The sequence below is a fragment of the Neolamprologus multifasciatus genome, chromosome 16 (genome assembly GCF_963576455.1).
Source record: "Neolamprologus multifasciatus chromosome 16, fNeoMul1.2, whole genome shotgun sequence".
Lineage (NCBI taxonomy): Eukaryota > Metazoa > Chordata > Actinopteri > Cichliformes > Cichlidae > Neolamprologus > Neolamprologus multifasciatus.
This window is the reverse complement of record NC_140454.1, coordinates 26,138,807-26,153,108: the sequence shown is the minus strand read 5'-3', so window position 1 is coordinate 26,153,108 and position 14,302 is coordinate 26,138,807. Positions and strand designations below refer to the sequence as shown.

At 44.2% G+C, this 14,302-nt stretch overlaps 1 protein-coding gene and 1 long non-coding RNA gene across 3 annotated transcripts in view; both read right to left on the bottom strand.

The window, feature by feature from the left end:
* Positions 1-1,206: 1,206 nt before the first annotated feature.
* Positions 1,207-14,302, bottom strand: part of LOC146500946 (uncharacterized) — a 51,688-nt gene continuing 38,592 nt past the window's right edge. Inside the window, exon 3 of one of the 2 annotated variants that reach the window (XR_014869843.1) lies at positions 1,207-2,673. This is a non-coding gene — a long non-coding RNA (uncharacterized LOC146500946). The other variant, XR_014869841.1, reaches the window with a different exon arrangement.
* LOC146500947 (uncharacterized) lies at positions 10,438-14,302 on the bottom strand. Its single transcript, XM_085136560.1, has 5 exons — positions 14,290-14,302; positions 12,876-13,666; positions 12,480-12,776; positions 12,156-12,320; positions 10,438-12,044 (listed from the first exon to the last, which is right to left on the bottom strand). The coding sequence occupies exons 1-5, from the start codon at positions 14,300-14,302 to the stop codon at positions 11,013-11,015; spliced, it is 2,298 nt and encodes a 765-aa protein (XP_084992686.1). The 3' UTR covers positions 10,438-11,012.

Below are 14,302 nucleotides of genomic sequence, written 5' to 3'. Positions count from 1 at the left end.
AAGTTAGCAAGGTATTCGGCAGGTAGTATTTTCCATACAGACTTGGTTTTGCTAATTGTGAGTCAGCTCCACAAATCTGCCAGTGGTTAGCTTGGAATGTTAGCTGATAAAGGGACAATTCAATACAGTACAATTCAAAAGAAAGACCACTCAGCATTAGATTTATTCCCAAAAACCACATGACCTCCATGAATCAAGTGCACAAATGAACCTCTATATGCAGGATTATATGGACGCTATTATACAGAACCAGTGAGGGCTCATAACTACCCATAGATCAGTCTAATGCTTTACTTTCTACATTCTGATCCAAGCACTGAGCAGAAATATCATTCCAGATTTTCACTCATTTGTTAGTAACTAAGCAGTTTTTCATGTCCCTAATTGTAAAATGTGAAACAGACTTATATTGCCATCCCTGTGTGAAGGCGCTGAAGCAAGAAGCAGCCTGTATCACACTTTATCAGCAGCCAAACTGAATTCGAACAACTTTATGCCGTCATTCTCTTATTTACTTCACTGCAACTTCAATCAGTAAATAAATCCTATCAATAGATAAATAGACATACTCAATCTCCACTCGATATGCAGCTGCAATAATGATCAAAAACATCAAAGTGCACTCAAGATATCGCTGTTATCTCCACACAGTGACTTAGACACTCGACCGGTGCAACAATTTGCCAGAGCCTTATTTATCCCAGCTGCATTCCTTTCTAAACAGTTTTTAAAAAGAATATCTGAAATCTATTTACTGAGGTTCTGCTTCCACCTTGTTTCAGGCGCTTAGGGGCTTCCTGCGTGTTGCTGCACGTACATTATATAACTATTTCACAGCTCACTTTAAATGTCAGTAAATAACATGCAGCTCTGTGCTGATCCCAAAGCTTCCAAAGATACCAAATATGTCAGGCTGAATAATGATGATTTCGATGCGAAAAAAAAAAATGTTTTGAGTGTGAATGCCAAAAACGTCGTGTACATTCCTGACAGTAAAAGTGTGCACTGAAGTACAACAAGATAAATCACTCAAAGTGGAAAAGGCGGCACTCCATGAAGGCATGTTTGTGAGTATTTAATTATAATTCCAGGGCTGGATCGAGCTCCTACAGCCACACAGTAACGAATATGATGATTTTAATGAGCCTGAAGCAAGTTACAGGGAATTAAATTTAGAAATAGTAGAAAGGGAGCCTTTTTTTGGTATGCAGAAAGAACATCAACTCCAGCCTATTTCAACACAGCTATTAGAGTCAATTTAATACTTAAGACTTATATAAGGAAAATGAACATTTGTTAGAAGACATGAGACAAGTACAGCTGAAACAACCAGTGCCACCTTAAAGTGATTTTTCATATTTGTTTAATTTACAAAAAATCAACATCATAATGATTTTTAAACAAATGTAATGAGCAATTATATATAGACAGCATTTTAATAGAGCATTTTATGGTGTGGCATATATTCTTTCACATAATAGATCTTCCTATTTCTATTACTTTGGACTTGAATTTAAAGAAGTAACTTCAGTAAAGAAAGAAACGTTGTAGTAAAAGTCAGTAGGTGTACTTACTAACTGACAACTTGTGCAATGTGAAACTGTTATGAATGGTGAGAGGAGCCAGAGATGCTGATCATACCAGCACCACAAACTGTATAAAAGATGGGAGCAGCTTGCTGATTTAAAAAGAGAAGCCAAACCAGAATACCTCCATTCTCTCTAAAGGTCAGCAGGGGGCGGCTCCTCTGACTACTAAAAACACTTCCTGTTGTATAGACATCTATTGGAAAATGGCTCTCAGCTCCCTTGCTTTGTGACCTCAGTAAGTACTGTTGACTTCACTGGCTCATTCACCGCTTTTAGTTCATAATAAAAAGTTGACATTATGCTAATCGTTAGGCTCAGAAGGAGGGCTTGTGGTTTGCTCATCTTAAAAAACACCAAGAAGGCGACAGTGAAAATGCTCAGCTCAAGGCTTCATAACCAATGGGTGACCTCGCTGTGGCTACGTCCATGTTATTTCTGGTCAACACTAGAGAGTGAGCCATTAATGAAGCTGTAAAGAGGTGAGCATGCAGAGCAAAAATATAACTTGCAGGGAAAAAATACTAAAAACATTTTAAACATTATTTTTCTAGCAAAATGTTTCTAGCAAAATTTTACTGAAGCAATAAGAAAGAACAAAGTGTTGATCACAGATTAAATAAAGCGTTTTTTATATAGAGACAATTCACAATGTCTTCAGACACTTTATCAAACCTATGGGAAGCATTTGCAGTGGCGTGGAAAAAGAACTCCCTTTTAACAGGAGGAAATCTCCAAAAGAAGCAGGCACAAGGAGGGGCAGCAGTCAGCTGTGCTTGAATGTGCGGTGAGGTAAAAGATAAGAGAAAAAAGGAGAGTATAGGGAGACTAAAACAAAAGAACTATAACAGAGAGAAGACAAAATTTAATGGCATGTAAAAGTGGCAGATTAACACACAGGGAATAAGAAGAAGGGGTGAAGGAGAAGTGTTCAGTGCTTCATGTGATTACTCTACATGCTCAGCAATCACCCAAATGAAAATAACAGAGAGGACAGGACTGCCATTCTCTGTGTTGGAGCAGAGCTAGTGGATATGTGACAGAAACTTCAACACGCTGTGGACATCCAGATGGACAATGTGAGGGTCTGAAAGACAGAGAGAAAAATTCATGTTGATATTTAAAGAACCAGGTCCAAGAACAGGGTCAAAGATCAGTGGACAATCACAGCAATGCTGAAATTGTGAATGAAATGATTTTGACAGCGTGTGAAAGGGAAAGTGATGATGCACTGAAAACAGCTGGATAAGGGCAGAATCTTCCTGCCTGAACTTCTGCTTTGTGGTAGACGTGACACACAGGCCAGAGAGCATGCACAACCTGACTGATACACTCAACATGTCACATCAGGCACAGGTGAGCCCCGAGACAAAAGGACAGGGAGGAATTCTGAATTGGAAAGTGAGCAGGAAAGAGAGGGAGATTGAGAGAAAGCCCTATTTTTCTTTCTATGGTTTCCATAAAGGCAAGCTCTCTGATTGCCTGTGTCAAAGTGACAGAGTCTTTTATGAGCACTTGGCGGGTCCCCGCCCTGGTTTGTATTGCTGGGCAGTGATAGCAGTGGCCATTGTTGGACTAAGGAGAGAGGAGCGGCCCCGTGCTATTGAGAGGGGAGGAGCCCAGCCCTGCTTGCCCGTCCGAGGCAGTGTGTTGGTTGAATAGGCAGCTAAGGTGTCCATGCCCCCCAGTGCCCTTCAGTGTGGGAAAGCCAGTGCAGAAAGCACCTGCAGCACCTTGACAGCAGCTGACACAGGATTGCGTGCTAGTTCTGGACGCACAGGCCACGTGACCTGACACTCCATGCTGACGGCTACACTAGGAGTGTCACACTCCCATGCTGTGTTAACATCTCTGGTCAGAGATCAAATGGATCAAGTTCACACACACCATAACATAGGATACACACTGCATTGTGCATGCTCATAGAGATATAGTATAGAATACACCAGCAGTGTAACCAGACACTCTTTGTGGTACAGTAGATATACAATTTCTCTTATACAATTATTGCAGCGCACATGTATACAAGTTATCCAGGAACAAATTACAGCACATAATGCGGCACGCTTCAAAGCCACACAGAAAAATGTGCTTGAAAAGGTGCTAAAAAAGCTTTTGCTTTTAAAAAATGAATAGAAGAGACACATGCAAGGACAACATTCACAACCGTGACACTACAGTTGGAGGAAGCCGTGAACACTCCTAACGACAGAGTTCCTCGAGTTGATTGGGTGATTTTATTGAAAGTAAATTGGGTGATTTACTGTAACCATAGCCTGCTCAGAGGATTTCTGCTAATTAACTCATTAAATAGGGAGCAGTGAATGAGTATAGCTAGAGTGAAAATATCCTACATACCTAACATTTCTAAACTGTCTGACAATATGAGAGTCAACGCAGACAGTAAAATAGTGATTCAAGGAACTTTAGTCACTGTCCGTGGAACAGCAGCTGGATGGGACTGCTTTGGGAAAGTAACACAAGAGATGATGTCGTTTTCCAAATGTAGTCATTTCCGTCGAATGTACGGCCTCCATCTAGGCTCAGAATCACCAACAATATTTTATACTGATTTCAGTATAAAAAGCATCAGTCTTTTTATACTGCATCAGTCATCAGTCATTCTCAGTCATGTGTTCCCTGTAAGGTTTCTGTACTGCAGACTTGACATTCTTCACATTCCTCCCTACGATGCACAAATGGGACCTCACAGAAAGGCAAAAAGACCGTAAACCAAGATGACATTCCTTTCAGCTGCATTCTATACTGTAGGTAAGCACCGCAGGAGAAAAGACGGCCATCTTAAAGGCAGTGTTGCATAATCTTTTAAAGAAAAAAAATTGTCAGTATTACAGTTCACAGGTGTGCAAAGCACGAGAGAAAAAAAAAATAAGAGAAGGTACTAGCAACTTTTCTTATTTTGAAAATATACTATGTAAAGTGAATCTGTACTAATTTGGCCGTGCATATTTGGATATATTAGAAACAAGGAGTTCACAATAAGGAGATGATGACACATGTAATGAAAAAAAAAACAACTAAATAATTAATTAGTAGATCACCTTCAATCACTTATTTTAACTCATTCAGATCTGGAATCATACTCATTTTTCTCAACACTTTGAGAAGGAAGAAAAAGGAAGAAAAACATCTGACAATAAATCTGTGCTGCTAAAATAAAAGCAGGACTTAATTTAAAATGTAACATCTTCACGTTTTCCTATATGTGCTTATTTAGCACAAAACTCAACACTAATCCTACCTCTAACCTTGAGAAAATTGTGGGTTAGAGTTTAAGGTCATATTTAAAGAGAAATCAACCTCTCCCCCCAGGTGTCCTTTGGCACATCTGTTTAGTTAGTTGGCCATCTTTCAGTCAGAACCTTTTTCTACTTTCTAAGTATTCATCCAAACCTTTTGCTTCTGGTGTCCTTGTATTGATATGCTTGCCTGAATGTGGGGTGAGGTAAAAGAGAAGAGAAAAAAGGAGAGTATAGGGAGATTAAAACAAAAGAACTATAACAGAGAGAAGACAAAATCTAATGGCATGTAAAAGTGGCAGATTGTGGCGCACAGGGAAGGAGGAAAAGGGGTGAAGGAGAAGTGCGATTGCTCTACGTGCTCAGCAATCGCCCAAATGAACATAAGAGGGAGAACAGGTCTCCTGGAGTCCAGTCCCCACATTGGAGCAGAGTCATTGGTGAGACATCTAGTAGCTGGAACTAAGTCTGCATTTGCTTGATGCCTTTTTAAAGAATTTTGTCTACGTGGAAGAAGGAAGAAAAACATCTGACAGTAAATCTGTTCTGCTAAAATAAATGCATGACTTAATTAAAACTATAAATTTTCTTATATGTGCCGATTTAGCACAAAACTCAACACTAATCCTACTTCTCACCTTGAGAAAGTTATTGGTTAAGTTTAAGGTTTAAGGTCATATTTAAAGAGAAACCAACCTCTCCCCCCAGGTGTCCTTTGGCACATCTGTTTAGTTAGTTAGCCATCTTTCAGTGACAACCTTTTTCTACTTTTTCTACTTTTCTATTCATCCAAAAAAGGCCTTGTATTGGTATGCTTGTGTTGAGGACCATAGGCAGAGCCCGATGAAGCTCTCTCCAGTAATGTTGCCCTCATGCCCAGATCGCTCTTGAAAAGCAGGGTTTGTTTTTTTTATTTAAGTGAGACTTTTAGCTGGAGAAATAAAGGATCCATTAATTATTATATATTCTGAACGTGTTCACATACCCAGAGAGTAAGATGGCAGATTGAGAGCTATGCTCCTCCAGCATAAAGGTTTACCATTATCATGGCATGCTTTCATATGAGGGGTAATAGAGAACTGAGCAATGTTTTCCCACAAAAACGTTGTCCATGCTTGAGATTTTGTGCTTCTCCACTGAACTGGATAACTGGTATCTGCCATCTCTCCCATCTTTTCTTTATTTGTTGTGTAGTGTTTAGACTATGGATGCCACTCCTCTTTACCATGCGTCTCGGATGGGTCTTTGAAAAGTTCCTTATCGATGTATTATTGTAGGGTCTTTACCTTTTAAAATACAGTAACGCACCTTGAGGTGACTGTTGTTGGGATTGTATGATGTAATTAAAACAAAATTAAATTTCATTGGTTCACTGACTTCTCTCCTTTTCCCTGTAGTAACTTTACATTTTGATACATTTTTTTTTTTTTTTTAGAGAATTTGTCTTTTTTCCTGTATGATATTTAACCATTAATTGCTGTTAGAGGAAAACCCCTGCAAATGTTGGCAAAATGGACAAAAAAAAAATCAGCTGACATTTCTGAAATCTCTCTTTTATGTAGGATTAATATTATCAGTCATTCTTTCTCAGAGATGACTCCTGATTGGTCGCCATTGTTTCCTGGGACAACAAGCGGCAAAGCCATTTGACACATGACAAGCAGCTTGAACTAACTTGTTTTCTGATGGGAGGGGGGACTAAACTGGGTTCACGGCAGTGTGGCTGTTGTTCCAGCACAGAAGGATTACAATTAACCAGCCACTCCTGTTGGGCTTAATGACCGAGCACGGCAAAAGCCAGCAGCAGGGACACTTCCTGAACAGCGCCGGGTTAGCCCTAATTGGTTCTGGCACAGCAATCCTTACTGCTTATCTCATAGCCAGCTGAGAAAAATCAGCAGTGAAGTGTGAATCAAAACATGTTGATTGCAGGAAATTCAGCAGCATACCTGATGAAAAGGCTTCTTTTTATGGCATCATGAATAGTCACACTTCCTCAGTTTTGTCTTTTCAGACTGCTACATTCCGATTGTGTGTTTATGTATAATTATTATTTACATGAAGTAAAATGGAGAATTTATTTTAGATATGTCCTGTAGAGGGCTTTAGAAACACAAAAGGCCATAAATAACATATGACAGGGACTCCCGGAGTCATTTTTTTAATATAATAGGGACCCTGTCAACACATGTCCAAGCTCAGAGTCAAATGGGGCTGGGGGGCTTTGGATGGGAGGTCCAGGGGATTTGGGTAAACCATCTGTTGACCAAAGCTTTTGGGAAAGAGCACTAATATGGATTTAGGATATTATTCTCTCTGCAGGTGGGATGGTTAAAAACCCCTGTGGATTTCTCTGTGAGGAAGAGGGGGGAGCCTTAAGAATAAAAAAAAAAAAAGATTTCAAAAGAAGGACGAGGCAGCATAAGACCAGACAAAGGCACTGCATTACTGAGGTTTCCCTTAAACCCTACAACATGCTGGAAGTGGAGTCAAGTAAGAGCAAGATCAAATGGGATGGAACAAAAAAAATGGGAGAACAATAAAATACTTCACTGCAAATATTTGCTTATTTTTGAGGTGCCGTTCCTTTCCTACTTTCAAATCCTGGCCAGAATAGCAGCAGCAACATTTGGAGCATCTGGGTGGATACCCATATAAGCCAAGACCTTGGACTTTGGTAAACCCAGAGACCCTATTGGGTCAGGATCTCTTTGGTTCACTTGCCGCCTGGGGTTATTCCAAACGCATCCGTCTTTACTGGGCTTAACTGTGATTTGCCCCCTTTTGCTTACTTGTTTGTTTATCAGGATTGAACTCCAGAGCTTTAAGCTGCCAGGTGCTTTCACTCTATCTCCGGCAGGAACGATGCACAGCTGCTCACATCTGCATCGAGATAGCAGCAACAGGACTGTACTTCCTGTGGCCACAAATAGGCCGGATGGCTGTTACAAGTTTAAATATAATCATAATCTCCTTAAACTCCCAGACTCCCAGTAAACTGGCTTCCATGTGACTCTAAATATTACTTCTGTCTGCAACCTGCAGCTTCTAGCCTATGTCAAAACAAATCATTAATGGTATTTGCTACAAATGCTTAACTGAAGACTTAACAAACTGTAAGCCTTGAGGGAAAAAAAGGATTTTTGAGTCACGTAACACCCAGTAACAAAACATGACTCATAGAGCAAGGTTGAATTCAAGATGAAAATGTGAAATATCTTCAAGATTGTGCCATATGGTCCAGTTTTTTCCTGACACTAATATTAGACACTGAGCTGAACAAGATAGCCAAGCTATAGCATGTACCATCATGCTATAGCTCAACATTAAAGCAAAACACTTCTAAGAATTCAAATCACCAAAGAAAAAAAAGGTGGTGATAATGTGAAGCTCTTTCCCAGCTCTTAGTCAGTAAATTACAGCTTCACTCTAATCCGGCTCTGATCCCATCTCTCCCTCCCTGGTATCCTCCCTCCCACCCCTCCATTCCCCAATCTGAGATACTGAGTGAATTGATTCCGGGAAAATGTCTATTTCAGGAACAGATTGTGGCATTGTTGTTGACACAGTGTGTTAATGTAGAAGTAGACATAGCTAACACACTGGGGTACTTTAATGATTAATGAGACAGAAACACATCTGTCATGTTGGCTTTCCTCTTCTGACCTTATCATATTTAAGGCATTTTAAAGCAGATCTTTAAAACATTGGTTATCAGAAAAACTCAGGAAAGCTTGGTTGGATTAGAGATTAACTTTGTACAGACATTTATCAAGTAATTGATGGATTCCTGTGGAAATTTAAAGCAGATTAATTTACTGTTTTGCATTTTGTAGACTTAACTTGACCATTACTACTGTCTTGCCTTAGCACACCACACTCTGCTATATATTATCACTTCTGGCCCCATAAGCAAAGCTAGCCGGGTAATGCTAGCTAGCTTAGTTTTCAAGCTACATCAGTAGACTGTATGGGTGTTTCGCAAAGACACGAATATCTGCTAATTTGTGCTTAGTAACATCCAAATAAAATCCTAGTATTTCCCTCACCAAAACTGGAGCTCAGACTTCTTGACTGGTTTTTGAGTACAATTAACTCCGTAGCTAGTCCAGAGGTCCAGTTCAGGAACTCTAGCTGAAGAGAAGCTGACAGGTAGCAGCTACAAATGTAATCATTTACCTGACAGTCAAAGAGGCCACACCCCCAAACATATTAATCTTAGACTTTAATACAATATTTCCCCAAAATACATTTACAAGAAATCTACTCTGTATAGAAAATTAAGTGCAGAGACCAAAACATATTTATAATTTAATGATCAGATTAGACATTTTAAATATGGAGGTCTATGGATTAACATCCAGTGATTATTTGAGTGTGTCAGCATTGCGCAAACTGAAATTTTGACCTTAAAAAGTACATTCATCATGATTTCCAATTTCCAAATAGACAGTCTAAAAGCTAATATTTTACTCAAATCTGTCAATCACGTCACACTGGTACCAGAGTAATATGTACATCAAATGCCAGTCAGTCCAGAAGATTTGGGGGTATTTTACAGGATAAATACAAACAATAATACAAGATTACCAAAGTATTTAAAGGTTTCATGCCAATCTATTTAACTGCTGTAATTATTATAGTTTAGATCAAAGTGGTGGACATGTCTTAAAAACACATCCTTGAAGTCATCTCTCATGTAGGTAAAAATACTACAATTCTAAAGTCAAAACAGCGAACATTAGAGGGGTCTGTCAAAAATGGAGAAAGAAAGCTCTTAGATGGATTAATTGCTCCATCATTAAGCCATTAAACACCCATCTCGGTCAAGTTATTTGTGGGGGACCTTGGAATTAATTCATGGTCAATAAAGATGACTTAAAGCCTGATTAGTGGACTTTACCCCTGCTAGATACAGGATCTGACTGGGGTGAACGCATAAGGATATGTGAATCCAGCCACTTAGGGGTCTCTGCGGTTTAGGGTTGATTAGTTATGCGGATGTCTTTCCTGATGCTTTGGGGATATCCTGCTGCTTTCTGGTAAACATTTCTGGTTATACAGTGGAAGAAAAAAAGCATTTCCCAGCAAGCAGTTTGATCAAAACTGTATATGATCTTATAACCCAGATTTCAAAAGATTTTGCAGCTCAACATAAGACAAAACTCTAAAATGATTTGATTGACAACATTTTGAACTGCACAGTAGGCTCATTTGGCTCTCTGGAAAGTGGCCAGACAGAAGATTTTGAAAGCTCCATGTTACCCATTAGAAAAGGAAGAGCACGTCAAAGTAGAATGTGAGCTTGATTAACCACGAGTGATGTGCTGATCAGGGACACATGAGACACTGTGTCAAGGAAACAAGACAAGGAAATACAATCTCTTAAACTGTAATTCAGAATAATAGGCTAACTTCCTCTTGGAATGGTTCTGTTTGATTGTTTAATTGTTTGCAGACATGGGAGTGAGCTAAGTGGAATCTGGCAAGATTTTTCTCTCAGGGATTAATAAAAAGCATGTTTGGAGGAAGCCCAGGAAGGTCTTACAATCTAAAACCAGTCATTACAGCAGAAAAACAATTGGCTGTTAGGGAACGGCTGTGTGCAGACAGGAATAGGACCCAAGGTGCAGACACTCTGAGGCAAAACTTAAACTCAAAACCGCTTTAATGTTAAACTCAAATATAACATAACTGGAAATATCAAAATAAACTTACACCGGAGGACTGAAAAAACACACAGCTATATAAACGGTAGATCACGACAATGACAAACTGAAACACAGGGCTTAAATACATAGAGGGAGCAATCAGGGAATGGACAACAGGAGGGAAACACAGCTGGGGCAAATCAGAACTGACGAGACAAGGAAGCGTAAACTGAACACACTGAGATAAGACAGAGACCTTCAAAGTAAAACAGGAAACACATAACACAGACTGAACAAAAGACACAGACTCACATGCAGGCACTACAACAGAGGGAACAGAGATGTGGGACCAGGGCAGACACTGACTGGACACGGGGATACAGCAGACAGGGAAGACAGCAACTAAGGATTACACAGAGACAAACCATAAGACATGACTCTAACGAAAACCCAAAGACTAGAAATTCTAAATAATATAATAAACTCAAAACCCCTGGGTCAACGACCCAGGCATCCTAACAGTATCCCCCCCTAAAGGGCTGGCTCCCAGACAGCCCAACCCGAAACACCAAAACAAAAAACAACCCAACCAGGGTAGGCGGCGGGGGAACAGGATGGAGGGACCGAAATGAAACAAACACACGGAGCCAGAGAAAAAAAATACAGGGAGCAAAAGCCCAAAACAGAACAAAACAACAGCACTGCGGCCCAGCAACAGTCCAAAAGAAAACAGACAAAAGCCCATGAAAGGCGCAGAGGCCCAGGTAACAGTCTCGAAAAGGTTCAGGAGGCCGGCCCGGAGACAGGCGGCCCAAGAGCCAAGAGGACAGTTCAGGGGGCCGGGCAGGCGGGAGGCACCGGCGGCGACGGAGCAGGTCAGGAGGCCGGCCGGGCCGGAGGCACCGGCGGCGAACGAGTAGGTCAGGGGGCCGTCCGTGACGGCAGTGACGTCCAGTCATCGGCCCGGAACGTGGACGAGCAGGCCGGACAGGCCGTGCAGGACGAACAGGCCGTGCAGGACGTGCAGGACGAGCAGGACCAGACGGCATGGGGACCTCAGGCGCAGACGAAGATAGACGGAGCGAGGCAGGACCAGGCGACGCCGAAGGCGAAGACACGGAGGCAGGACCAGGCGACGCCGAAGGCGAAGACACGGAGGCCGGACCAGGCGACGCAGAGGCTGAAGCTGAACCCGGACCAGACGAGGGCGAAGACACGGAGGGCGGGCCAGGCGAGGGCGAAGACACGGAGGGCGGGCCAGGCGAGGGCGAAGACACGGAGGGCGGGCCAGGCGAGGGCGAAGACACGGAGGGCGGGCCAGGCGAGGGCGAAGACACGGAGGGCGGGCCAGGCGAGGGCGAAGACACGGAGGGCGGACCAGGCGAGGGCGAAGACACGGAGGGCGGACCAGGCGAGGGCGAAGACACGGAGGCTGGACCAGGCGAGGGCGGCGCTGCAGGGAACGGCGTGGGAGCCGCAGGTGGTGGCGCTGCAGGCGACGCAGGCGGCTGGACGGGCCCCTCGGACCCTCCAGCGGGAACAGGCGGCTGAAGCGGTCCCTCGGACCCTCCAGCGGGAACAGGCGGCTGAAGCGGTCCCTCGGACCCTCCAGCGGGAACAGGCGGCTGAAGCGGTCCCTCGGACCCTCCAGCGGGAACAGGGGGCTGGAGCGGTCCCTCGGACCCTCCAGCGGGAACAGGGGGCTGGACGGGCCCTTCGGACCCTCCAGCGGGAACAGGCGGCTGGACGGGCCCCTCGGACCCTCCAGCGGGAACAGGCGGCTGAAGCGGTCCCTCGGACCCCCCAGCGGAGGCAGGCGAAGGCTGGACGGGCCCCTCGGACCCTCCAGCGGAGGCAGACGAAGGCTGGACGGGCCCCTCGGACCCTCCAGCGGAGGCAGACGAAGGCTGGACGGGCCCCTCGGACCCTCCAGCGGAGGCAGACGAAGGCTGGACGGGCCCCTCGGACCCTCCAGCAGGAACAGGCGGTGGAGTAAATGACTGAGGTGAGAACTGAGCAGGTGACTGAGCTGATAGGTGAGCTAAAGTCTGAGCTACGGAGAGAAGTTTAATATGTATCGACTGTTGTAAAGATGGTAGTAATGGTGGGTAAGGTGGTGGATCCGCAGTAAGCTGAGCTAGTTCCCCTGAGCCTCCAGAACCTGAAGAAAACTGCTGGACGGGCTCACCTGAGCCTCCAGCGAGGTCAGAAACAGGTGCAGGTGCCTGCCGGACACCAGCCACTCCCACCCGAGGAGAAGGTACGGGTGCCGGAGCTAACTGGTTCCCAGTCATCCTCACACTGGGAGCCGGGACAGGCACAGTCAATGGCTGGGCAGCTGCTGTCCCCACCCGAGGAGCTGGCATGGGTGCAGCGACAGGCAGAGGCTCAGCCGGCCTGGACACCGGAGCAGGGACCAGCTGGACCTCAGCCTCCCTCACCTGAAGCACTGAAACAGGTGCAGGGGAATGCTGGGGCAGCGCTGCGCTGGGAGCAGGAACACAACGGTGCAAAGGAGCAGGCTCAGCAAACACAGACTCCTCTAAAATGTTTTTTAGCTTCCTACCACCACCACGTCTAACAGTCTTAACAGTTTGCACAGTCTCAGAATTTACAGTGTGCACATGATTGTCTTTTTCCAGCTCAGAGGGAGCAGAATGAAAACAGTCATTATACCTCACCATGGGGAGTGGCTCAGCAGAGACAGAGTGGCGACCGCGTGAGCGTCGCTTTCTCCGGGAAGTGGGAGGTGGCAAACTGGGCTGCGTATCCTCCAAAAGACCGGGCTGCGATGAGGAAGCAGAGAGTTTGTGAAGCTCAGAACGTGGCAGACCCAAAAACAGAGCGAAGGACTGCAGTGGAGTGAGTCTAACGTCCGGCGTCCAGTAATCCTTCTTCCTCCGCCGCTTAACCCTCTTGTCGGACTGGTAATCCAGGGGTGGAGGCGGAGGTGTAGCGACTGGAGAGAATGAGCATGTGCTCAATCTGATCGCCTGAGGCATAGGCGCCGGCTCGGCCGTAGCCATGGCAGTTTGGAGGCTGCGGGGCCCTCCCCAAGCCAAACGTGAACCATAGAAAGGTGACTCGAGCTCCCGGGCATGCTTAGCCTCCTGCCTCACGCTCTCCTTGAGGAAGGCAGAAACTGCGGGTCGCCGAAACCACACGGAGTCTGCTTGGGTCCATGTTATGGTCGCGATCTTCTGTTAGGGAACGGCTGTGTGCAGACAGGAATAGGACCCAAGGTGCAGACACTCGGAGGCAAAACTTAAACTCAAAACCGCTTTAATGTTAAACTCAAATATAACATAACTGGAAATATCAAAATAAACTTACACCGGAGGACTGAAAAAACACACAGCTATATAAACGGTAGATCACGACAATGACAAACTGAAACACAGGGCTTAAATACATAGAGGGAGCAATCAGGGAATGGACAACAGGAGGGAAACACAGCTGGGGCAAATCAGAACTGACGAGACAAGGAAGCGTAAACTGAACACACTGAGATAAGACAGAGACCTTCAAAGTAAAACAGGAAACACATAACACAGACTGAACAAAAGACACAGACTCACATGCAGGCACTACAACAGAGGGAACAGAGATGTGGGACCAGGGCAGACACAGACACTGACTGGACACGGGGATATAGCAGACAGGGAAGACAGCAACTAAGGATTACACAGAGACAAACCATAAGACATGACTCTAACGAAAACCCAAAGACTAGAAATTCTAAATAATATAATAAACTCAAAACCCCTGGGTCAACGACCCAGGCATCCTAACATTGGCATCCCAT

Excerpts from the sequence above, each read along its gene's own strand:
- LOC146500947 (XM_085136560.1), bottom strand. Across the intron at positions 12,777-12,875 it reads GGCCGGCTGAGCCTCTGCCT|TTAGCTCCGGCACCCGTACC; the intron begins GTCGCTGCACCC and ends ACTGGGAACCAG. Across the intron at positions 12,321-12,479 it reads AGTCATTTACTCCACCGCCT|CCTTCGCCTGCCTCCGCTGG; the intron begins GTTCCTGCTGGA and ends GGGCCCGTCCAG.